The sequence below is a fragment of the Colletotrichum graminicola genome (genome assembly GCF_000149035.1).
Source record: "Colletotrichum graminicola M1.001 genomic scaffold supercont1.108, whole genome shotgun sequence".
Classification (NCBI taxonomy): domain Eukaryota; kingdom Fungi; phylum Ascomycota; class Sordariomycetes; order Glomerellales; family Glomerellaceae; genus Colletotrichum; species Colletotrichum graminicola.
The window spans coordinates 1-25,927 of NW_007361112.1; the positions used below are offsets into that span (position 1 = coordinate 1).

The following is a 25,927-nucleotide window of genomic DNA, read 5'->3' on the forward strand; positions in this document are numbered from 1 at the left end:
TTCTTTTAAAGACTTTTTCTAATACTAAAAGTATATTAAAAGAATTTTTACCTAACTTTATAAAGCTAGGCTATAAGTAGATATTAAAAAGTACAAATTTAAAGTAACTACTACTAAGTACTTTAGGTTTATTATTTTTACTAATAGTATTTATCTTAACTTTAAGAAAATTACTATAATTAAGAATTAGTAAGCCTTAATAACTATTAAAGGATTTTAATTTTTCTTAAGGCTTTATAATTTTTACTATTAGTTTATTACTAAGTATAAATATATAGCTTACTTTTTAACCTAACTTTTTACTAAGGACTACTTATTTTTATAGACTAATAACTATAAAAAGGCTTTTACTTTTTTAAAAAGGTCTTTTACTACTCCCTTAGTACTTTATTATCTTAAGCCTAAACTCTTAACTTATATTAAAACTAATACTTTAGACTTTATATATACTAGTATAATACTTTAATAGTAAAAGAATAGTATTTAATACTTAGTTACTTTTTACTTTAAAACTATAAGTAGTATATAAATAGTCTATACTATTTATAATAAAGAACTTTTTATTATTATTTTTATACTATAAAAATAATAAACTAAGCTTACTAGCTACTAATACTATTTTAAAGTTATTACTAATTATTAACTATAATTATACTTTATAATAAAATACTTATTAAAAAGCTACTAAGCTAAATAGTTAAAACTAATAGTAAACTTTAATTTTTAAATTAGTTATTAATTTAAAAAATAAAATATTTTAATAAATACTTTATTTAAAAACAAATCTTACTTTATAAAAGGCCTTAAAAAAAGCTAGCTATATATAAGTCCTCTTACTACTTTTCCTACTTATACTAAGAATTACTATTTAGTTATAATAACTACTAAAGACTACTACTTTAACTAAAAGAACTACTCTTAAAGTAATTATAATAAGTGCCTTAACGCCTAAGGATAACCTCTAAAGGTACTTACTAGTAGAATAAATCTTATAACTAAATTAAGAGGCTATTACGCCCTTTTTATTAGCTTCTTAAGATCTAGCTTAATAAAAGTAAAAGTATTAAAAACTAACTAATAATAGCCTATTAACTATAAATAGACGCCTAGTAGTACGTTTTAAAAATAACTTATATACTTATATAATTTAAGAAGCTTATAACTAAAAGTTACTTATATACCTTAAAAAAATAAAATAAGTAAGATTATTAAAAAAAATATTACTAGCTAAAAATAACTATAAATATTAAGTAATATATATATAGCTACTATATATATTACTATATATATAGTTTATATAATAAGCCCTTAAGAGAACTAAGGCTATTACTTACTTAATACTACTTAGAGTAATATATTACTATAGACTTTATAGCCTACTTAAAATATAAAAAAAAATATAATAATATATAAGTTATAGTAAACTACTTAAGAAAGTAAGTAGTATTAACACCTTATTATAAGACTACTATAGTAAGGAATATATTATACTTATTTTATAAATACTTACTACTTTCTTTAGTTTTCTAAAAATAATTACTTCTAACTATAGCCCTTAATTAATTTTTTTATTTTAAAAAAAGCTAATAAAAATTTATAGTTTTAAGATTTAGCTTTTTACTATAAACTACTTATAAATAAATAGTTAAATAAAGATTTTTAAGTAGTATATTATTTAGTAATTATACTTATTAGTAAATTACTACTAAAATAACTAAAGTAAAATACTTCTCTTAGTAGATTTTACTTATATTATACTTTTTAGTAAAAGTATTAGCCTATTACTATTTAAAGTTAGATTTAGCTATATACTATAACTTAGTTTTAACTAAGACTATAAAATAGTAAAGTTTAATAGTACTTTAGAAATAATTAACTAAACTAAAGTCTAAAAAATAACTAACTATATTTATAAGTACTAAAAGATTACCTAAAGAAATATAAAAGTTAATTAAAAACGCTAATAATAATATATAAATAAATATTAAAGGCTAAATAATATTTAAGTAAAAGATAATATCTTTATTAATATCTTTTATTAAAAAGAATAACCTTAATAAGCTTTAGAACCTTTAGTTAGGTCTCTAGCTTATAATTAATATAGGCTTAAGTAGTACTTAGTAGGTTTAGATTCTTAAGGGTATTAATACCTACTTAGTATTTTATCTTAGTAAGCTTTAAAAAGCCTTAGTAGACTTACTTTTAGGCTAGTACTAAGACCTCTTACTACTAACTACTACTAAAAATAAAAAACTAAACTATAAAGTAATATACTTATTATAGTCTAAAATTAACTATAAGAGACTATAATACTATATAAATTAAGTTAGTTATAATAAAGACCTTACTTAGTATAACACTAAAAGCTTTTACTATTTACTAATAATACTAAAGAAGTTTTATAAAAAATACCTTAATACTAATAGCCTACTTTAAAGTTTATACTTATAGCTTAAGAATATAGCTAGAAATACTAATTTACTAGTATAGCTTTATAATAACGCCCTAAAGGACTTAAAAAAGTATTAATTAAAAAGTCTATTAATATATAAGTAGTATCTAAGTAACTATATATATTTACTATAAGTATAGTACTAGTATATTATACTAATTAGTTTTACTTCTTTATAGACTTACTAATACTTTTTATACCTTTATTTTACTTTACTAAGTTTTAGTTTAAAAAAATATTTTTTAATAGAAAAATTTATATAAAGAAATATAAAAAAATTAACTTATAGCTATTAAACCCTTATTTAATTTTATACGCTTTAAGAACTTAAGCCTAAATATATATTATAAATAATATATTCTTTTTTAAAAAAAGGTAATATTATAACTAAAGAGGTTATATAAAGAATATATAAATAAAAATATAGTTATAATATAGTTTAGTAGCTAGTATACTTTATACCTTAGTAGTAAGTATATTATAGCTATAGTAGTTTATACCTTACGCCTTAGTAGCTAAGGCCTTAAGCCTTAGTAGTTAGTATACTCCTACCCTAGTAGCTAGTAAGCCTTATAGTACTAAAGGATTTACTAAAGGGCAGAAGAACTAGAACCCTTAGTTATAAGAACTATTAGGTAATTTATAAATAGAATAAATAGCTATATAATAGCTAGTAGGACTACTAGCCCCCTAGTATAAATTCTTTTCCTTTTTACTTTTAAATTCTTATAATAGGAAATATAGTTACATACTAAACTAATATAGTATTCCTACTATAATAACATTATAACTAATAAATTTCTTAACTATAGCCTTTTTCTTATAGAAGTACTAGACTTTAATTATAAGGGTATAGTAAGTTATTATTAATTAACTAGAAAACAGCTAATTAAAGAGTTTTTTAGTAATTAAAATTAGGAGTTACTAGATACTTAGATAAGTGTCACTTATTTGTCCCTAAAGTCTATAAATTAAAGCTTTGGTAATGTTCGCCACTAGCATAACTGTGATCGACAGACCTACGAGGGGGTTAGTTAACTTTATCTTTGTGTTTCTGTTAACCGGTCGAAGCAATGCAACGTGGTTCAGCAACGTCACATAGATGCTTATGTGCGTGTGTAGGTCGTCTATACCGAATAGTTACCCCTATTGTTTTACCGATGGCGCTGGCTCCTGAGATCCCATGCCTTGCCCATCTAAGTCACCAAGAACCTCCTCGTCTTCTTGGCTCAGTATCGGTCGATGAGAATTGCAGCTTGTAGCCTGGTGTCCGAGGATCAGACCATTGCCGAGCCGCCCGGTAAACGGGAGTCGCAGCTTTTGCCAGTCACAAGAGGGATTTGGTTGCGTCTTCTGGGGTAGGAAGAAGCCTGCATCACAAGCGGGTGCTAGGCCCTCGGTGTAACCGGATCTGCAAGCCTAATTCCTGACTGCTCTCCAGGACTCTAAACCAACCTCCCATCAGGCCGCATCATGCAGCTTGCCTATCGGTACGTATATAGGAGAAGCAGTTAACAGAAGAGGGATGTCACCAAGCCCCTCTGTAGCATCCAGTGGCGTAGCTTGTGCTCGCAGGGGGCGATGCATCCATCCTCAGCTGGGTAATCGTCAATTGGTCCAGAGTCACCAACTAAAGGTGCACGGAATCAAGCTATCCTTTCACACCATAAGGCGCAGGGAGCTCATCTGGGACCGATAATCACGGGCAAGCAATCACTCGATTGATTGGCGAAAGGGGTCTATCAGTGATCATGGCCAGTTGGGGACCCCAGCCGCTTCACCGGGAAGGCAAAGATAACGGTCGCTTCCAACAGGGTGCCTAGTATTAGGAACCAGGACCCCGATTCTATACCGCCAAGGCTGTTTTACCAATATCCCTGGCCTACCTAAGACAGCAGTAGACCTTTTCACGATGCTTACCTATGCCTCAACCCCCTTCTTGGCATGTGGATGGCCTGACTTAGAAGCGCGTGCACTTAGAATGCCATCACCGACCTTCCCGAGTGATACTGAGGACTCGCTTGGCATCGCCTACATCGTACAGGTAGCAGCAGTGACTTTCATTTCTACTGGTAAACTAGTCTAACGACGACACCGACAAGTTGCAGGAAGTCTTCGTTGATGTAAGCTGTACGATGAGGTTGGAAGACAGGCTTGGCAAGTAACGCCTAGCCGAAGAGGAGCGATGTCCAGGGGCCGCCACGTTGGTTTCCACACCAATAGAGATCCCTGTCAATAAGTCTGTTTTTGACATGGCTCCTCTGAAAACTGGGTAGGACATGGCGCCAAGGGACAATGATGGTGGCAAGTCTGAAAAGGGCAGCGGAGGAGAAGGCCATAAGGGTGATGAGAGGCAAGAGAAAGCCCGTCGTCATCCTCAACAACAGACATGGGTGCGTAGACGCTTTGCTAGGGCCCGCTAACAGTGGGTCATCGCTGCTCGAAGAACCCATATGGGCGAGCCAGATAACGTGGCTTTAGATGATTGGCCCAATAACCAATCCTGTCGTCCCAAGTGGGGTAACTCGCCATCGTCTGCTTGCTCACGGCAGAAACTGGAGCCGTCCGGGCCGTGAAGCCACTTCTTACATCCAGATTTAGCGGGGCCCAGCAGCCGGAACGGTAGGACGTTAATCCGAACCACCCCATTTGGCAATCGACATTGACCAGATGCCCACTTTCAAAGCTGAACATTGGGGGGAGACTGTAGGTACGCAGAACCACAGTATGAGGCATCAGGCCTCGATAGATCCTAGCATAGAGATCACATTAGTAAGAACCGCAGTCTACACGAGGTGACCGCCAAATGTAGATAGAGGTTAGAGAGCAAAGCGGGAAAATGGGGACAGCTGGTCAATGTTATGCATTGGCGAAGCGGGGCGGCTCGGATTAACGTCTGAACGCTTCGGCTGTTTGCCGGACCCCGCTATCCGGGCATAGCTGCTGACTAAAGAGCGGCTCCACAACCGTGTAGGAATAAATCAATCAATCAATCAATCAATTGGAAATAAGTAAATCACACAACGGTACGTCCATGGAATCAAATGCTGCGCCTCAAGACAGGTCATGTCCAGTCGCCGACGAGATTGCTGCTACTCGTACTTCAATGCCGCTGCTACTCAGTATCAATCAGGTTCTTAAAGGACGTAAATCAACCTACACCATCGTCAAGGAGCTCTATAGGGCTGCAGACGAAGGCGCCGTATATCTAGCTAGGTATGACCTCACTGGAGCAACCCCCCCCTTGTGTTTTCCTATCTTGCCCACGAACCCCTTTTAACTTAATACCGTGCGGATTCTAGGGATCACAACAAAAGCAAATGCATCGTCAAGAGCATTCGCGGTCATTGGCGCCTACAGAACGAAGCTAATGTTCTTGAACGCTACCAGTCGAAGACTCCGTTCCTTCGCCCTATCATCGATAAGGTCATAGAACCTACCGATCCGCCGTCCATTATTCTGAGGCATCTGGACAGTGAGCTTCTCACGGAATCCAAGAAGAAGCGGTTAACACGCCCTGAAATCAAGCAAGTAGCTAGGTGCATTCTTGAGGCCCTCCTTATCCTCCACAAAGATGGAATGGTCCACACAGGTATGTTATAACGTTCAACATTCTTATATTTTATAGGTTCTTACGTGATTCTCAATGCTTAGATTTGAAATTAGACAACGCTTTTGTCAACTATGGTCAAAACAACCAGCGCTTCTCAGAAATTCAGCTTGGCGACTGCGGTGGTGTAGTCTCCAAGGACTCAAAGTTCGCTAGGGAGGGCCATGCCATTGGAGCTACCTTTACACGTAGCCCGGAAGCTCTATTACAGCTTTCTTGGGGCACACCAACAGACGTCTGGTCATTTGGAAACATAGTATGTGTCCTAAAAAAACCCTTATTTCCTTTAACTTACCTGTCCTTAGATCCTCAGCCTTGTGCATGGGGGTGGCTACCATCACTTTGATCCTGGCTGGGAAGGAATCAAACCAGAAGACGAGGACTACGAAATCACAGTTCTAAAGCGAATGTATAACTCATTTGGCCCATTCCCACCATCAATTGCCGATATCCTTGACTCCGAAACCTTTGAGATTATCCATTTTCTTAATCAGAAAGGACCTCCGCAAAGGCCACTTCAACGGTGGTCGACAAAGGAAATTCCTGTTGCCGATAATGATTTCATCCGGCGCATCTTGAAACTAGACCCTCGGGATAGGCCGACAGTGGAGGAGATTCTCAAGGATGAATGGTTCATAGAGGAATCAGACGATACGCGGGAACTCATACCTGAGGGGGCAAATAGTTCAGGTGATGGGGTTGGCAGCTAGCGCTATGACTTTGGCACATATCCATGCAGTACGGGATGTCTGGGCGCTTAGGGTGGAATGATTTGAATGGCCCCAACTGAGGCCTGGACTGAATTTGACTACTTTGAGGTTCAGTATATCCCTCCTAGCAGTATCAAATGCAATGCAGCATTGTTAAACCACACTTCTTTTGATTACCTGTCAGGCTATCTTTAGCATACAAAACGATACAAAAAGCCCTCTGTTGGATCTGCTACCGTTCAGCCACTGTCAGAACATGAAGTCCAACATGAAACGGTAAGCGCTATAAAAGAGGTTGCAGTGGCGCTTAGCACCCTTGAAGTGCTAAGGTTTACATGTCATAGCACCCAAGGTGCCTAATCAAATAATTCAAGAAAAATACAGCGGTTAAAATGGCTCACGATGCGGGAAGTGAGGGAAACCGGGGGCTTGCCTGGTGTGCCAATCAGAAATGATACTAGATCATGAAAGCTTCGCACAACACATTTACCAGGCGCTAGTCGATGCCGCGATGCCGGACTTGAGTCATGCTCTTTGCCAAGCGCCTTTCCACAAGAGTAAACGATGAGCAAATGGAAAGGGTTAGACGTCTTTGCTAGAGGAACTGCCAATATAAATACAATCATCTAATCAGTATAAAAGTCGATGGTCGTCTTGTTCGGCACCGAAAGCCCCTTTCACGCCTATTACGCTCTATACTTGATCTTATCTTCTTTGTTACAAGTACTGGTACAGTTTCTCCAGTCTGGTCTTCTAGTCAATCGTCATGTCCAAGGTTCTCAGAAAGAAAATGCTTGGTTCGGTTCTGACCTCCGCCGGAAACAGCGTTGCAATTTCTGCTGCGACTAGGACTACGAACTGGGTCAGACCTGACTCGGCAGCTGAATCCATGAAAGGAGCGCTGGAGGCCGCAATTAAAAAGAACGAAAGTATCTTGCCTAAAGGAACGGTTGAAGTCTGTACGCGGTACGTAAGATTCCATAGCCTCTGGCGCCGTCGGTATAATTGCATGTACTGAGTATTTGATCCTTATAGTGAAACTACACATACCAGCGCTTCCGACTCACGATCGCATATTACAGCTGTCTGTTTCGATAGCGAGGGGAATCCCATTACGACCGTCCATCTGGCTACGAGCAATGAATGAGGTACGATATACAAACTAGTCGGCTTTAAGTCGGTTGGTTTGGTTATTGTTGCTCCGCTGTTGTGGGCAGCGAAGCCTCCTAAAAGGGTCAAAAATGGATTTCTGTAGACTAATCAACGTCCAATTGCCACTGGCCTTGGTTACTGGTCGAAGATGCTTCTCAGATTATTGTTGATGTAGTCTGCTCACGGTTGCGATGGTACCATTGTCTACAACCTGGGGAAGAAGATAGAGAAGTTAATCAAGCTAAAGTTTTAGTAATAAGAGCCGCTCCTTTATACAATACGCGCACGACAACTTCTTTAATTCGCTTCTAGACTTGTGTCCCACTACCCTAAAGATGAAACTTAATAACACATTTGGCCATAGGCCATCTTTGCACCGTGGTCTTGTAACATCTGTCTGATCTTGGTGTTGCCACCAGTTGCTACGGTCTGCACAGCGTCGCCATGCCACCCATCTGGTGCATTGACGTTGGCGCCTTTGTCAAGGAGCATCTGCACGATCTCAAAGACGTCAAGCTGGTAATATTCGTCTTTAGTAATCAGACGGCGTGTACCGAATTCTTTTGCACGACTTATCACAATGTGCAGAAAGCGCTCCTAAATTCCCTTTCGATTTGAGACAGCATGGGTATTGAAGATTCGCAGCCTCTGAATCTGTACAATCTAATTCCGACACACATGAGCCATATTCAAACGCTTAGAAACCATTACTTACGGGTCAAGAAATGCCGTAGTAGGTTGGCTTTAGACGAGGATTGTTTCTTGTTTCCACAACGTGGATATAGACAGATGTAACCAAGCTTACTCTCTGCCTGCCGATTACCGTAATCTTTATCATCTGCGACTGATGCCCGGCGTTTCCTCTTGTTTGAAAAGGTCGAGGGTGCAAAAGTTTGTTCCCCCAGATAGAACGACACAAGATGCTCTACAAGACTTTCCGCATCGCCGCACGGCGCAAAGCAGTTAGGACAAGCCCAAGTCGACATTCGTATATGCGGGAATGTGTGTGGTGCATAGCGGTATAATTGAATTCAGAGGTCTTTTAGTCGGGCGATGTCAATATCCTGTATCATTCCAGTTCGAAAAGTAACAGCAATATATTAGTGCATATCCTCGTGGGAAGCCATGCCGCCGTTTGTGCATTGTTGGTTGTAAAACTTGCAGTCATCACATCTCAGGTAGGTGCAGAAAGAGCCGCGCGGCTAACCGAGGCAAGTATCGACTTTGAAAATGCGACAGGAGGGATTGCTAAGGGGAATCGATGGCGTAGCAGTACCAGTGTGATGGCAAGGCAGTACGTCTGGCACCATTGATGCAAAAAGACCCTCGACAAGTCATGTGATATCAACGCCAGCTGTAGGTGCAGTCAATCCTAACATGTCGAGGACAGGCTCCGCGGCATCTCAGAGCCTTTTAATTGATGCCAAGTCACCAGCACCCTCTTCCAGCTGCCTCGAGTAGACTGTGGCACGGACGCCAACCAGCAATGCTTCGCAGCGGTGTGAGCTGACGTTGATGACGACGATAGGACCGTAAATAGCCGCCTCTCGCATTTCGTCTTTCGTAGCAGACAAAAGAGACCACTCAAACCCAGGACAACGTCGGACGCTAGCGTTGTCTCGGTCGTCTGGAGCGACAGAAGCGGATTTTGTTAGCCGAGTTGAGCCACGACACTTCTTAACTATTAGCAGACGGTCCTCGCGATTAGCTAAACGCCACCACCAACACCAATTCGCCAGTTTGAGAGCGAATATAGAGAGCGGGGACATTATTGACATCTGGTCCATCTTTCGCATATGGGAGACAGTGAATCAGCAATAGTAATCATGTTTCCACAGTTGGGCAAAACCGTCCGTCCGAGGGACGGCTTCTGTAAGTGAAGTTCAACAGATCTATCAATCCAGCGACACCTGTCCAGCAAAAGACTGACTGACGCTGGGCCCAGTGGCACCAAGACAGCGATACGGCAAGAATCACTCATGGATAGGTCATCCCTCTTTTGAACGACGCCGCCATCGACCGAGTTCGCTTAACTTTCAGCCGCCCCAGCCGCCATTTAGGCCACACAGCATTTATGCCAATGCGAAATTGCAGGATTCATGTTCGCCTCATCAGTGATCGTTGGATGAGAGATATTTTGTCTGGTACAGGCTAATTGAGGAGGCTGTTGGCATGCTTTAACCGACAAACTCGACGTGGACGACAGGCAGCCTTTCGTTCGGTCTAAAGTCATCGCCCCTCTTTCACCGGCTAAAAGCCCGCAGCATGCACGATGTTGAACTTGCATGCGCCCCGTTGGAAGAATGCATCGAACGTGAGACGCGTTTATCGACGTGCCACGGTAAACAGCTTGCTTAGTCATTTTTGCGGGTACCCGTGAGCCTATTGGGAGCCCTTCACATCGCCCTGGCCCTTCGCGGATGAGAACGCATACTGCGCACAACATGACAGGCGCTTATATTAGAGGCTTAAGTGGCTCAATCGAGCTGTCCGAGCGTGGAGGATGCAAGATTTCGTCACATGTAGCTGACAAGGGACTATTGCAAGTACTTATTGGGTGGCAGGCCTGCTGGAAGCTTCCACAACAGAAATCGCAAACTCCTCGTCGCCTCACTTCTACATAAACATTGATTTTGGCGCCCATGTAATGCACAGTACCCGCCTTCAGACAAGTGTGTATTCTGAATCAATTTTTTCAAGTTTCGTTATGTCAACAGTAACAATTCCTACGGCGCCGCGCGCGATGCTGTCCGACGCTTCGAACAACCCCCCAGCTTCAAGATCCCCTTCAGAGAAAGTAGAGCGACGAAAGTTGGGACGCAGCCAGAGGAGAGCATACGCGCAACCACACCTCTGCCCACGCCTGAAGTGTGTCCTGGTCTAGAGAACCCTCTGCAGATTTACATTCAACGATAGGTACCCAGGCTGCTTTCCCCTCTATCTTCGCCGCAGCCCTGCCCAGGACCAGCCCATTCTGGTGATGTCGCATAGCAAAGAAACAAAATGACGGATCAATTGGTCTGACCCCCCTCGGTTGGTATGAAAGTACTATAAACTCCCGTAGGAGTTCTAATTTACATCAAAATGAAGCTCAAGACATCAAAAGACACATGGGAAGCCAGTCATGGTGTGCCTAAATCAAGCTGCAATCAGAGGCCATCGATTGTCATCACAGCAAATCGATTCGCTGATAAAGGGAATCGATTTGCTTACATAAGTCGGCCTCTTGGAAAGGAGCAGGGCACCCCAGAGCAAAGCACGGATGTAGCCATTCTAGGTAGAGATTTGTCCCCTTGTTCTACAATACTGTATAATTTTCCCATTGTGTAAACGAGTTGTTGTCCTGGAACGTATTTTCGCAAACTATCAGCTTCTTCACCGATAAGTTTGAGCAATGTCTTGGTTGGGACGATGTGAGTTGGCAATATTCGGAGCATGATTAAGTGTAGAGTTAAATGAGTGACATTGATGTGACGTGTGTGACTTTGTCTTAAGTGAATTAAGTGAATTAAGTTGAAGTGGTTTTGTCGGAGTAGGCTGAGTGACAGTGTAGTTGAGTCCCCTATTCTCTTTGTGGAATTGCGAGACGGCTGCAAGCCGTGACACCGGAGCGAAGCGGAGGTAGTTCAAAGCTGTGACAGATGTGTAAATAGCCTCACTTTTTGAGTAAGTGTGACAGGATGACTGTTTTTTAAGTGCATCAGGTGCAAATGCTGTGAGACAGTAGGATTGACGAGATCAATCAACCAGGGAAGTGAGGCGCAGCCGAACGGACAGAGTGGCGGAGCCACGGCCCCATTGGACACCACGCAGACGAAGGTGGTGCTGAGCCACCGAAGTCCCTTATAATTTGTATTAGTGGTGTCCCGGTGTCCCAAACCACGTGACATGCAATGGCTCACGGGTAGGAGCAGCAGACGGAACGAAGTGGAGTAGGGAGCTTGCGACCGTGACCCAGGGGTAAGCCGGAGAGAATCGGAGGCAGCAGTAGCAGCGGGAGAGAGTGGGCGAACGGAGCTGGGCAGTATGGGAGCGAAGAATGAGTGGACGGTGATTGCGTAAGCAACCACTACCGCACTGCATGAGGATGCGGGGCCGGTGGATCCGGAGGGGCCAATGACTGACACGAGGTGGAGACTGAATGAACAGGGGTGAGAGGGGTATATAACCAGCGGAGGCGCCCACTTTTGGAGTAGAAAAACACGAGAGGGTTTGTTTCCTTTCATACACAGGTGTAAGAACACGTTGTGAAACGGCAGGTAAGGCACGGGTTGGGGCCGGTGACTAGATTAGTGTAGTAGAGTGCAAGGCACTGGAACCGAGAGGACGAGGAGGAGCAATGGCGACTGAGTGTGTAGCGCCAGCGGTGAGTGTACAGCCCGCGGGACGATGGGCTTCGTTTTCTACGGAGGTAGACCGCCAGGTGGAAGCAGACGTGGAGGATGCGGTGCAGTTGTCTTGTCACTGGGGACGGTGCAAGCCCAGGCCAGGATTAGGGCCTTTAGGTGAGGCGGAGCAGTGGTGTAGACGCCTTTTTGTAGCACAGTGGGGTGTGGCTTCGTATATTCCTGTTCGTGAGGTGGAATGCCGGGTGAGAAAACGGCTGGATCAGTTTGCTCGGGGAGCAGGAGCGAGAGCGAAGATATGGGGATCCTCTGGTATGCGTGATGGAGCGCATCAGTACATTGTGATGGTGGTGCTTGAGCAGCCACTGGTCCATGTTGATCTGGAGATGGTAGACGGGAGTTGGTGTTTGTTCCCGCAAGACTTGGTCGGTAGTCCTGGGGACACTGTGTCCCATTTGTACAGTGTGTGGGCAGCGCCGTGTGATAAGCTGACTAGACAGGAGGCAGTGCCAGGATGGATACTGGCGTTGAAGGCGGATAGAGGAAGTCATCTGCTGTTTGGAACGTCCCTGAGTGCAAGTGACTTTGAGTGACCTTTGGTGAGAGACGGAGTGTGGCAGCTGAAAGCTGTCTAGGTCTTAGTTAGTGTAGTGATGTTACGCACGCCTAAGTGCAGAAAATAGAGTGATATTGAGTCGAGTGACGAGATTGCTTAGTGTAGTGAGAGTGAATAAAGAGTGTTTATTAAGTGACTTGACTGAATTAAATTGAGATGGTTGTACCTTAAAGTGATTGACAACTAAGTGAAATGCCCTATTCTGATTGTGAAATGCGGTACGGCGGCAGCCGTGACACCGTAGCGGAGCGGAGGTGTTCAAACTGTGCCAGACAGTGATGGTCAATGTGTCCAGCCAACGAGAGTAAGCAGGAGAGTGCAGGGGTGGTAGCCCAGGTCCCTAGTGAAATCCAACAAGAGTGCAGGGTGTGTTCTTTTTTTTATCCACAGTGGTTGCACGGAGTCCTGTTAACTCCCCAACTTGCAACAATTGTTTACTAAATGACGGAGTGCAACAAACGTGAAAGCAGACATGCATTCGATAGCCCCAGATTGACAATGTCAATGACCCGTCCGAAGCGTCACGAAGTGGCGCGGAGAACACCCACCGACGGAGGAGGTGGAAGACACCACTATCAGGCCGGAGTGCGTGCAACCACGGAGGACTGTCTATAATTTGTATTAGTGGTGTCCCGGTGTCCCAAACCACGTGACATGCAATGGCTCACGGGTAGGAGCAGCAGACGGAACGAAGTGGAGGAGGACCAGTGGTAGGAGTAGAGGGCGCAGCCCGGAACGGGAGTAGGTAACTGCGAGCTGGTATAATTTTGTAGTGTATGGGGTGTCCCAGGCCCAAATCATGTGACTTGTCAACATGACGGGGGGACTGGCCGTAGCGCAGCGGAGGCCACCTAGTAAGTAAGCCGGCAGAACGCAGTGGAGCCAGGCAGTAGGTAAGCAGGGAATGAGGGACAAAATAGACTGCAGCCAGTAAGGTAAGCAGAGGTGGGCCGGCAGACCACCGAACTACCGCAGCGCAGGCCCTGGATAACAGTTACGTCAGCCTGTGTTGCCACTAGCAGAGGGGGTAGGGGCAAGCGGACACAGAGTAGCTAATAAGCGTAACAGAGTTAGAGGCACAACTAGAGGGAGAAAGTACTTAAGTTAGGGGGTTCCCCCTCTAGAGGATAGAATATATAGGGTAACGTTCTCTTCTATTTATATTATTACTAAGCTAGAGGGTTAGAGACTAATAGTAGTTAAACTATATAAAGTGTATTCTAAGTTAGAGATAGCTATAAAAGTAGAGGTTTCTTATATAGTTCTATAGGAATATTATAGCCTATATAATAGGATTAGTAAGTAAATAAAGATAAAGACTATCTTACTTATAGTAGTAATAGGTTACTTTTTATTATTAAAGTTACTAATAAAGTTAGTTAATAGTATTATAAGATAGTTACCTTTAGATTATATATTAGTATATATTACTATAACTTACACTAAGCTAAAAGCTACTGTTTTATATACACTAGTAGTAAAGCGCTACTAAAGAGATAGGTTTATAGGTCTAGAGGCTGTGTCCTATATTTACTAGGCCTCTGCCTATTAGGGCTTATATATATAGAGCTAGGCTAGTTAGAAACCTAAAGTATTAATTCTTTTACTAAAAGGCCTAGTCTTATTCTTATAGGAGTATATAGCTAGTTACCTAAGAGAGCTAATACTATTATAGTTAGACGCTAAGGTGTTAAAGTTAGTATATAGAAGTAATAGGTTATATATAGTTACTAATTATAAGTAAGAGCTGTTTATAGCCTAGTAGGTGCCTTAGTATACTATTAGTTATAGTATTAAACTAGAGGCAGTATATAAGATTTAGGTAGATATAGAAGACTTTTACTATTACACTAGTAAGCCTTATGTAAAGAACTAGCTAGTTATTAATAGTAAGGGGACAAGCTTAGGTCTAAGAGACATTAGGTATTACTTTTATAACTTTTAGTCTAGTAGTAATAAGTTATTTAGTAGTGTTTTATATAAGGTAGAGCTAGAGGTTATATAGTAACTAGACCTTAGGTCTAAATAGCCTATAGTTATTATTATATAGTTATTAGTCTTTATATATAGTAGTAATATAAATTAGTCTAAGTAGTTTTAAAAAGATATCCTTTTTTAGTCTTATTTTTTTCCTAAAGTACGTTTAAGTGTTATAAAGCCTAAGTGTAACCTTATTATTTCCCTTAAATATAGTTTATATAGTAGTCTAAGTAGTAGCCTAAACAGATTATTAAGTACTATAAACTACTAGAGGCCTTATCTTAGATATAAAATAAGGGTATAAGGTAAAGCCCTATATATCTAAAGTAAAGTAGAGGCTGCTAACCTATACCTAATATAGGAATCTACTTTATTTTAGTAGACTATCTTAGAGTAATAGAGCTAGATCTACTTTTCTTAAATTCCCTTTATAAAATGTTTAGTAATTCCTTTTTTCCTTTTTACTAAAACTAAGTGTATTATTAAATCCGCAGGATTAAACTATACCTAAACAGTAGCAACTAAAGGGCGCGGACACTAACAAACAGAGTAAGTGGTCTTATTACCCTATACACGTAATTAGAGGTCGGCCTTAGGCTACTAAAGATTCTTATAATTTGTAGTGTATAGGGTGTCCTAGGCCTAAACCACGTGACGTAGTCACTATGGTCGGGCAGTGCACCGCAGCAAAGCGTAGGTCGCCCACCTAGTCAGTAAAGCCGGAGCGCAGCGCAGGCTGGTGGGTAAACCACAGGAATGAGGGACAAATAGGAGTAGGGTCGTAGGCCAATAGGAGGGGCTTGCCCCCGGACAGCAGGCGCAGGATAACGGTTACGTCAGCTTGGTTACCACTTAGGCAAGTGGAACCACAGGCAGGGACTAGCCAATGAGTGACCAGAGGGAGATACGCGCCGCAGAGCAAGACTATTTAACAGCAGGAGGCCCCCCATTAGATGGTCAAGAAACCGTAGACGGTATTTGCACAACACCAATCGAGGGATCGTGGTACAGACTGCGTACGGCGGACAGGAGGGCAGCCAACGATTACGATGGCGGAGCTGGATTGGGTCAAGAGGCGGAGCCTGCAGTTACATGCGGAGGACTACTGGAGTAAGTCCTTTTTTGTCGCAAAGCAAGAGGGCAAGGGCCCTTGGTGGTCGTCCGGCGACACAGGCGACAGGAACAGAGACAGGCTGTGGTGCCTAGTTACTTCCAGGGAAGTAGACATAGAGAGCGGGAGTGCGCTTGTAGATAGAATAGCAGCTGCTTTGCCGCCTGGCGGGAAGTACTACAGGGTGCTAGAACACCACACGGCCGGGACCGTAGGCAAGCACGCTCTTCTCCATTGTTGCCTTGTGGCACTCGTTAGGTTCAGGAACCCTGTGGACGTCCACTCTTTTCGGCAGAAGGTTTGTTATATTAAGCAACGCCGTCAAGGTGGAACTGTGGCAGTTGACGCGTGTCCTAACCACATCTCAGGTAGTGATCCCTTGTTCTTGTCTGTAGTACACTAGGTGCTCCCCTGGTTTAGGTTTATTAACATAGCACAGGATGTAGTATCCCGCAGTAAGAACAAGCGCATAGTGTTCAGACACAATACTATATTAATTATGTTAGCGGATCAGTTTGGCTCCGCTGTATAGCAGAGTTTGTGTAACATCGCTGAAGAGGTCGGTAAGCATCGCCATGTAACCGGTTCTACAGAAGGCGGCTTTGTACCCTCAACCTAAGGAGTTCTAGCAGTAGACAGAGGAACCATCTATGTCGTAGACACAAGAGTAAAGTGACAGACAGGAGGTACTATAGTGTTAGATTACTTGTTGCATTTAGTGTTATTATGTTAGGTAATAGTATTATTATTTCTACTAAGGCAGAGTAAGTTATTAGTTAGTTAGCTATAGTCTATATCTAATTGTTTGTTTATAAAAAAGATATCCTTTTTAAAGTGTTAAGTGTACATACCTTTAGTGTTCTATAAGCCTAAATAGTTTTAAAGTGTCTAATATAAACTAGTCTAAGTTACTATAGTCCTGTCTAAGCCCAAATATTCACCCTACTCTCCTCCTAAGCTTAGTGTTAAGTACTGTAAACCGCCGGAGGCCCTATCTTAGATGTAAAATAGGAGTATAGGGCAAAGCCCTATGCATCTAGAGCAAAGCAGAGGCTGCTAACCTATGCCTAACACAGGAATCCACTTTATTTCAGTAGACTATCTCAGAGTAATAAAGCTAGATCCACTTTTCCTAAATTCCCTTTATAAAATGTTTAGCAATTCCTTTTTTCCTTTTTACTAAAACTAAGTGTATTATTAAATCTACAGGATTAAACTATACCTAAACAGCAGTAACTAAAGGGCGCAGACACTAACAAACAGAGTAAGTAGTCTTATCACCTTATACACACAAGCAGAGGTGCTAGGCCACTAGAGCTAGTATAATTTATAGTGTATAGGGTGTCCTAGGCCTAAACTACGTAATCTACAGGAGCTTACAGGGGGGCCTACCCCTTAGGTAAGTAAGTAGAGGAATAAAATTCCGGCACACTACAGCAGGTAACTAGTAGGAGGGACAGAGGACTAGGCTAGGTGACTAAGAAGCGTAGGAGGTGCTTACACTAGACATAACTAAGGTACCTTATACAGAGATTACTTAGAGCAGAAATAGAGTAAGGGGCAGGGTAGGCCCTGCACTAGTAGTAACAGTGCTAAGGTCAGCAGCTTAAATAACTAGGGAGGAGATAGCAGGAGCCTTAAAAGGTAGTTACACTTATACTAAGAGGTAGGAAACGCCTTTTTATTTCCTTATCTTCTTTTTAGTTATAGGTAGGACTACTAACAGATTATCTTTTTTATACACTATAAGAGTACATATAACTATAATAGTTATAAAGTAAGAGCTAGATAGTTCTAATAAGGTTAACTATAATATATCTAAGTTACTAGTAGTAAGTAAAAGACTATATTTAATAAAGTAAGTAATAAAGTTACTTAGTAAGCCCTTAAGGCTAGGTTATATTACTATAAGAAAAGGTTATAGTAAAGCTAAGCTTTTATACCTTAAAGGGTATAATACTATTTACTTAGCTAATATAATATTTAGCCCTAATAACTAGTTATTAGAGATTATTAATAAATTAATTAATCTAAAGCAGGACAGGACAGGCCTAGGTCAGCCTAAGTAGGTTACTATAGTGTATTATAAAGTCAGGGTAACTGTCTCTTAGCTAGATAGTTAGTAAAGTTTATATATAGATATAGGGTTTAGTAGTAGCTAACCCTAGAACAAGCCCTATAAAGCGCTAGAGCAGGCTCTAAAGCAAGCCGTTATAGACAGGAGGAAGCACGCCCTTAAGAACTTTAGTAATACCTTAGGTAACTGTCTATATAATAAGTTCTATCTTATATAGTATAAGAAAAGTCTTCTTAAGATAAGGAGAGGGTTTACCTAAGTAGAGTAGAAGCTAAAGGATCTACTAATAATAAACAGTAGTAGTAGTAGCCTAGAGGGGTAGGCACTAAGTAGTAATATAGTAAGTGTAGCTCCTATACTATTAGGTAGCTTAAAGGAGTAGTCTAGAGAGGGAGTAGCCTTACTAGTATATATAGAGGAAGAACTTAGTTTGTTTATTAGTAATAATAAAAAGTTTTAAAGTAAATTAGTCTAGTAACTAGAATTAGTAATATATAGGTTATACTAGTGTTAAGTGTTAAGTGTTAAGTGTATTATAGTGTAATAGTTTGTTATTATTAAAGTAGCCTAAGAAAAAGATATCCTTTTTTTCTAGTTTAAATAGTGTTATTTTATTTAGTAGTTCCTTAGTTAAGTTACCTATAAAGCTAGTTAAGTTATTATAAGATACCTTAGGCCTATATATAGACCTTAGTCCTCTTAAGCTTAGTAATAATTAAACCCTAAAAAGATCTTTAGATTATAGAAAGTAGGTATAGGTAAAGCCTATAATACTAAAGGAGCGTAGCAATATAGGTAGTTTAGGCTATTACTTATACTAATTACTAAATAACCTTTATTTAATAGTACTAAAACCTAATAGCCTAACCCTTATTTATACTATAGCCTAAGCTAAATAAACTATTAGTATAAATTATCTTTATTAATTCTCCTTAAATTTAACCTTAAGTCTTTTACTAAACTAAGTATATTATTAAATTCCTAAAGTCTTAGTGTACCCCTAATAGAAGTAAGTATAGTAAATAGATAGAGGGAGTAGTGTAACTAGCTATTAAACCCTATACATATAAGTAGAGGTACTAGGCCACTAGAGCTAGTATAATTTATAGTGTATAAGGTGTCCTAGGCCTAAATTATATAACTTATTAATATAATAGGGGGACTAGCTGTAGCGTAGCAGAGGCTACCTAGTAAGTAAGCTAGTAGAACGTAGTAAAGCTAGGCAGTAGGTAAGTAAGGAATAAGAGATAAAATAGACTATAGCTAGTAAGGTAAGTAGAGGTAGGCTAGCAGACTACTAAACTACTATAGCGTAGGCCCTAGATAACAGTTATATTAGCCTATATTACTACTAGTAGAAGGGGTAGAGGTAAGTAGATATAGAGTAGCTAATAAGCGTAATAGAGTTAGAGGTATAACTAAAGGGAGAAAGTACTTAAGTTAGGGGGTTCCCCCTCTAGAAGATAGAATATATAAGGTAACGTTCTTTTCTATTTATGTTATTACTAAGCTAGAGGGTTAGAGACTAATAGTAGTTAAACTATATAAAGTGTATTTTAAGTTAGAGATAGCTATAAAAGTAAAGGTTTTTTATATAGTTCTATAAGAATATTATAGCCTATATAATAAGATTAATAAGTAGATAAAAATAAAAACTATTTTACTTATAGTAGTAATAAGTTACTTTTTATTATTAAAGTTACTAATAAAGTTAGTTAATAGTATTATAAAATAGTTACTTTTAGATTATATATTAGTACGTATTACTATAACTTACACTAAGCTAAAGGCTACTGTTTTATACGTACTAGTAGTAAAGCGCTACTAGAGAGACAGGTTTATAGGTCTAGAGGCTATATCCTATATTTACTAGGCCTCTACCTATTAGGGCTTATATACATAAAGCTAGGCTAGTTAGAAACCTAAAGTATTAATTCTTTTACTAAAAGGCCTAGTCTTATTCCTATAGAAGTATATAGCTAGTTACTTAAGAGAGCTAATACTATTATAGTTAGATACTAAGGTGTTAGAGTTAGTATATAGAAGTAATAGGTTATATATAGTTACTAATTATAAGTAAGAGCTGTTTATAGCCTAGTTAGTGCCTTAGTATACTATTAGTTATAGTGTTAAACTAGAGGCAGTATATAAGATCTAGGTAAATATAGAAGACTTTTACTATTATACTAGTAAGCCTTATATAAAGAACTAGCTAGTTATTAATAGTAAGGGGATAAGCTTAGGTCTAGGAGATATTAGGTATTACTTTTATAACTTTTAGTTTAGTAGTAATAAGTTATTTAGTAGTGTTTTATATAAGGTAAAGCTAGAGGTTATATAGTAACTAGACCTTAGGTCTAAACAGCCTATAGTTATTATTATATAGTTATTAGTCTTTATATATAGTAGTAGTATAAATTAGTTTAAGTAGTCTTAAAAAGATATCTTTTTTTAGTCTTATTCTTTTCCTAAAGTACGTTTAAGTGTTATAAAGCCTAAGTATAACCTTATTATTTCCCTTAAATATAGTTTATATAGTAGTCTAAGTAGTAGCCTAAACAGATTATTAAGTACTATAAACTACTAGAGGCCTTATCTTAGATATAAAATAGGGGTATAAGGTAAAGCCCTATATATCTAGAGTAAAGTAAAGGCTACTAACTTATACCTAATATAGGAATCTACTTTATTTTAGTAGACTATCTTAAAGTAATAAAGCTAGATCTACTTTTCCTAAATTCCTTTTATAAAATATTTAGTAATTCCTTTTTTCTTTTTTACTAAAACTAAGTATATTATTAAATCTATAGGATTAAACTATACCTAAACAGCAGTAACTAAAGGGCGCAGACACTAATAAATAAAGTAAGTAGTCTTATTACCTTATACACGTAATTAGAGGTTAGCCTTAGGCTACTAAAGATTCTTATAATTTGTAGTGTATAGGGTGTCCTAGGCCTAAACTATGTAACAGGCACTGGCTTATAGGGGGGCCTACCCCTTAGGTAAGTAAGTAGAGGAATAAAATTCTAGCACGCTACAGTAGGTAAGTAACAGGAGGGACAGAGGACTAGGTTATAGCAGTAGGCAGGGGGAGCGTAGCGGACCACTGCGCTATAAGCGCTTAGCTTATCTAGTAGTAACACACTAGAGGTAGGGCCACATACAGCTAGAGACAGCTAATAACTAAGGCAGGCTAAGTAGGACTAAGTAGGGGTTAGGAAATAGTTAAAGGGCAAGAGCCCCCCCTAACAGTTAGAAATAGGTAAAAGGCAGGACTTTCTTTTTTATTTACACTATAGAACGCAAGACAGTGTCTCTCTATAGTAACAAGAGGAGCTACCCTTAAACAGAGTTACTTATAGACAGAGTTTATAGTTCCTAGCGACAGGAGGAGTTACTATATTTAAATAACAAGAGGAGTTTCTAAGTGTAACTAAGAGGTAAATAGGATAGACTAGATTACTACAGACAGTACTGTTTTTTCTAGTAAGGGGCTAGTTAAGTGTAGGGCGCTACTTCTTAATAGAGAGCAGGATATAGCTAACACGTAGTGGTGTGTTAGTAAGTAGTAGTCTAATAGACACTAAAGTGTATGTTACTAGAGTAAGTGTAAAGAGCATAATAGGCTTAAGAGGAGCTATAGGTATTATCCCTCTAGGAAGTAGAATACTACTAGAGTAGTATGTCCTGTGTTAGAGTTCCTTATAGCTATAAGGCCGTTAGGTTTACCTAGTTAGGTTTCTAACTTATTACAGGAGATAGGTTAGGTTATAAGTAAGACCCCTTATACTATAGAGAGTAGTTATTAGTTTATAAAGTAATTAACTATATAGTACTAGCGTGTATAGGTAGTAAGATAGCTTAATTAGCAGAAGGCAGGCTGTTTTTAAGAAGTGTTTAATATAATAACTAGAAAGTTATTAGGTTGTTACCTGTATTATAGCGTAGTGCTACGTGCTATAGATATAGGTGGCCTGCCTAAGTCTATATGTCCTAAAGGGGCTTAGATCTTATTTAGTAAGTATGTTTACTTAGTACGTAAGTTTACCTAGCGTTAGTTCTATTTACTTTTATTATTATCTAGTAGTAATAGTTAGTAATATTTAGTGTCTAGTGTTTAGTGTCTAGGTGAATAAGGCTTAGTCTTATTATGTGTAGAGTAGTATATAAACTATAGTTTAGTTTAATAAGTAGTTACGTGTTTTCTACTATGTGGTTACAGTGTAGTCTTTATTTTTAGTAAAGAGAGGCTAGTCTTTAAGTTATATATATTTAGCCTTAGTAAAAGAGATCCTTTTATAGTCTTAAATAGGAGTGTCTTTAGTGCCTGTTAAGCCTAGACTAGTTTTAGTATGTCCCTAAATAGCGTACTTAATTAGTTACGTTAGTTAGTTTAGTTAGTAACTTAAGTTAGTTACTAGATACTTTAGTGTAAATAGATACTTTACTTTTATCCCTAGAGATTATTAATTAAATTAAAATAATCTTCTTATTGTAATTATTAGGTATAGGTAAAGCCCTATAACACTAGAGCTAAAGGCGCAGGTGTTTAAACCGCTAAAAGATATAGATTACTAATTATGTCCACTTATATAAAGTGTTAATTACTTTAGTTAATTAGTTAAACGTTATTCTATTAGTTAGTTATTTGTTATGCGTTAAGCCCATATCCGGCTTTACTAGACCCTACACATAGAGCGCAGCTCTGTCCCCACCCTATACATAATTAGAGGTCAGCCTTAGGCTACTGAAGATTCTTATAATTTGTAGTGTATAGGGTGTCCCAGGCCTAAACCACGTGACTAGCACAGTCCGGCTAGGGGGCCCACCCCAGGGATAAGCCAGTGCAGGCGGTTTACCGCCAAAACGCAGCAGCAGGTAAGCCTAAGGAAGGAGGGACAACTAGCAGGCAGCAGTAAGCAACCACAGCAAAGCGGAGGGGTGCACAGGCTAAGCGCTTAGGTCAGCCAGTGGCAACACCAGACAGGGTCTAGGTAGGGCCCAGGTCACGGCGTGGCCCAATAAACAGAGCTAGGCAGAGACTAGTCAAGACAGGGGTTAAGCAATACTATTAAAGGCAGACGCCCCCCCATCAGATGGCTTAGAATAGCAGGCCTTTCCTCTTCCACTTTCATTCTCAGTCACAGGAAACCAAGAGGGTTCTGGTGTTAGAGCCAAGGGCGACAGTTAGTGTTCTTAACAGCAGAGGGCCGTTAGTAAACTAATAAGTTTGTGCAGGAGGCACTTCACTAGGTGACAACGTTGGCCGAAGGGGCTACGGAGCACATAGCATGGCGGTACCTCAAGAGAGGTTTGTTAGTCAGGTGTCAGTGCACCGTGACGTAAGGTCGTTTACAGACGCTTTAGAGCGGAGGAGACGCCAGGCAGCTGGTCGCTGCTCTTCTGCTCTTCCGGCCTAGGGAGCTTACCAGCGTTGCCTACAGGGCATTAGAGCCCAGTTAAAGGGGCGTAAGAGCTGTAGCAGTGTCAGGAGTTTATTCTTGTCGTACCCGTAGAGGGAAGACTCTTCACAGGCAGAGTTCTGCCAGCTTCTAGATAGGAGACTCAAGGAGTTGTGGCCGCGCCAAGAGGGCGTCATAGTGTCTTACACTAGTTGTTAGGACAGGCCTGGACCAGGTAGTGCGCTCAGTCGCATTTTTCTTTTAATCCTTTTTAGCCACCCGGTGGCTTTTCCTGATGTTAACCGTACTTGGTCGTTATACGTTCCAGGTTGTGCAATCCCAAGATTTAGTGAGTGTTCACCCTGGGTTAGTAAGCCTTTAGTACAGGTGTACTGCAAAGTGGATTGTCAGCATGCCGTAGCTAGACAGCAAGAGTGGGCTCGTCTTCGTTTGACTTAGATATGTGCTAGAGCAAGGAGTACCAGAGGCCGGTTCGTTAGTGGTTCAATGTTTAAGCCGCTATAGCTGTATTCGTTATTCCCGCAGTAGCTTCTGTTCTGCTCAGTGGCAGCTAGTTGTAGTTTTATTCGTGCACTTATAGTCGCCATCGCAGTCGCAGTCATAGGTCCAGTTAACGTTACTAGTTAGGTACTTCGATGTTTAGTTATAGTGTAGATCAGTTTAAGTAGTAGTGAAAAAGATATCCTTTTTTACGCTGTAGTTACTTTAAATAAGTTAGAGATGCTTAAGTCCAAATGCCTTTAGTGATAACCTAAACCGGGGTTAGAATCAGTTCCAGTGGTTCCCTTTCCTTTTCCCTCCTCCCTTAAGTTATATACTTAGTCTACATAGTGACATCTTACTTTAAGCCCAAATAGATACTATAAGCCTTACTTTACGTAGTGTCAATTAAATTAAAATAATCTTCTCTTTGTAATTATTAGGTTACAGGGCGAAGCCCTGTAACACCAGAGCCAAAGGCGCAGGTGTTTAAACTGCTAGAAGATGCAGATTACTAATTATGTCTACTCATACAGAGTGTCAATTACTTTAGTTAATCAGTTAAACGTTATTCTATTAGTCAGTTATTCGTTATGCGTTAAGCCCACATCCAGCTTTACCAGACCCCACACACAGAGCGCAGCTCCGTCCCCACCCCATACACAATCAGAGGTCAGCCTTAGGCCACTAAAGATTCTTATAATTTGTAGTGTATGGGGTGTCCCAGGCCCAAACCACGTAACGCAGTCACTATAGGTAGGCGGCCAGAGCGCAGCGGCGGCATTACCCCGGGAGTAAGCACGAAGGGAACCAGAGTGCAGTTAGTAAGCCTGAAAGCAAGGGACGCAGCGACAGGCAGCAGTAAGCCTACAGAAGGCACTAGAGTGGGGCCCACAGCACGGATTACGTGATGTTATGTTACCACCGCTGGGGAGAAGCGGGGCACAATGCCAGGGATTGGCTGCAGACAGAGTCAGATGCACGACCAGAGGGAGGGGGTATAAGGGGGCGGCCCCCCCTCTATTTAGGGAACAAGAAACCCGGGATGGTTTTCTTTCTTTTCATCTACAGGCAGCCAGAACGAGAGACGGTGCACTTTCCATGGCGACAAGAGGAGTATCTCCCCATAAACGGAGTTAGGGTTTGTTAAGTAAGGCAGCGCCTGTTCCGTCGGAGAGACACAAAAAGGAGGAGGCTTTTCCGTTGCCCGTTGCCCGTTGCCCGTTGCATCAGGTTTTTATATAGCCCACAACACGAGAGGTGTTTCTAGTTGAAGTATGCAGTCAGAGACGATGCCAGCCCCAGGAGGGGAACGCTAGGAAGGCGGTATTTAGTGGCCAAGAGGGGCCAAGTTAGTTCGGCAGAACATTGTTAGTGTTCCAGAGGAACTGGCAAGGTGTGGTCTAGTAAACACGGAAGGAGTTCATACGGAGACTTGTGGAACCCCAGCGGGTTGCTAGGTAACGTGCTACAGGTTGGACTGCCCCGTGCATGCCGTGCAGAAGCTGCAGTGGAGTTGGATTCCACGTCGGCTGTGGGCTTTCGACATGAAGCCGGAGGGCTTGGTTTCCTTTCTGCAGAAGCGGGAGGAACTGGGTGACCGCGTGGATGGCCACAACCGGGAGTGGGTTGTCTACTGTTCTGGGAAGACAGTCGTTGAGGGCTATATTCCCTTAAGTAATCTCCTAGTACTTATAAATATAGTTAGCTATCTTTTAAGCCTTAGTTTAGTTAATTTTTTTCTAAGTGCTATTAAATTTTACTATTTTATAGTCTTAGTTAAAACTAAGTTATAGTATATAGCTAAATTTAACTTTAAATAGTAATAGGCTAGTGCTTTTACTAAGAAGCGTAGTATAAGTAAAGTCTACTATAAGAAGTATTTTACTTTAGTTATCTTAGTAGTAATTTACTAATAGGTATAGCTACTAAATAATATACTAGTTAAAGATCTTTATTTACCTATT

At 40.3% G+C, this 25,927-nt stretch overlaps 3 protein-coding genes across 3 annotated transcripts; 2 read left to right on the forward strand and 1 right to left on the reverse strand.

The window, feature by feature from the left end:
* Nucleotides 1-5,486: 5,486 nt before the first annotated feature.
* Nucleotides 5,487-6,772, forward strand: GLRG_11701 (serine/threonine protein kinase; the record flags this gene model as incomplete). The annotated part of the gene is made up of 4 exons (XM_008102385.1): nucleotides 5,487-5,668; nucleotides 5,755-6,044; nucleotides 6,107-6,318; nucleotides 6,368-6,772. The coding sequence occupies 4 exons, from the start codon at nucleotides 5,487-5,489 to the stop codon at nucleotides 6,770-6,772; spliced, it is 1,089 nt and encodes a 362-aa protein (XP_008100576.1).
* A 766-nt stretch (nucleotides 6,773-7,538) lies between these two features.
* On the forward strand, nucleotides 7,539-7,919 carry GLRG_11702 (uncharacterized protein; the record flags this gene model as incomplete). Its single annotated transcript, XM_008102386.1, has 2 exons — nucleotides 7,539-7,738; nucleotides 7,808-7,919. 2 exons carry the CDS (start codon nucleotides 7,539-7,541, stop codon nucleotides 7,917-7,919), a joined length of 312 nt encoding a protein of 103 aa, XP_008100577.1.
* A 347-nt stretch (nucleotides 7,920-8,266) lies between these two features.
* On the reverse strand, nucleotides 8,267-8,632 carry GLRG_11703 (uncharacterized protein; the record flags this gene model as incomplete). Its single annotated transcript, XM_008102387.1, has 2 exons — nucleotides 8,267-8,440; nucleotides 8,603-8,632. The coding sequence occupies 2 exons, from the start codon at nucleotides 8,630-8,632 to the stop codon at nucleotides 8,267-8,269; spliced, it is 204 nt and encodes a 67-aa protein (XP_008100578.1).
* Nucleotides 8,633-25,927: the final 17,295 nt, after the last annotated feature.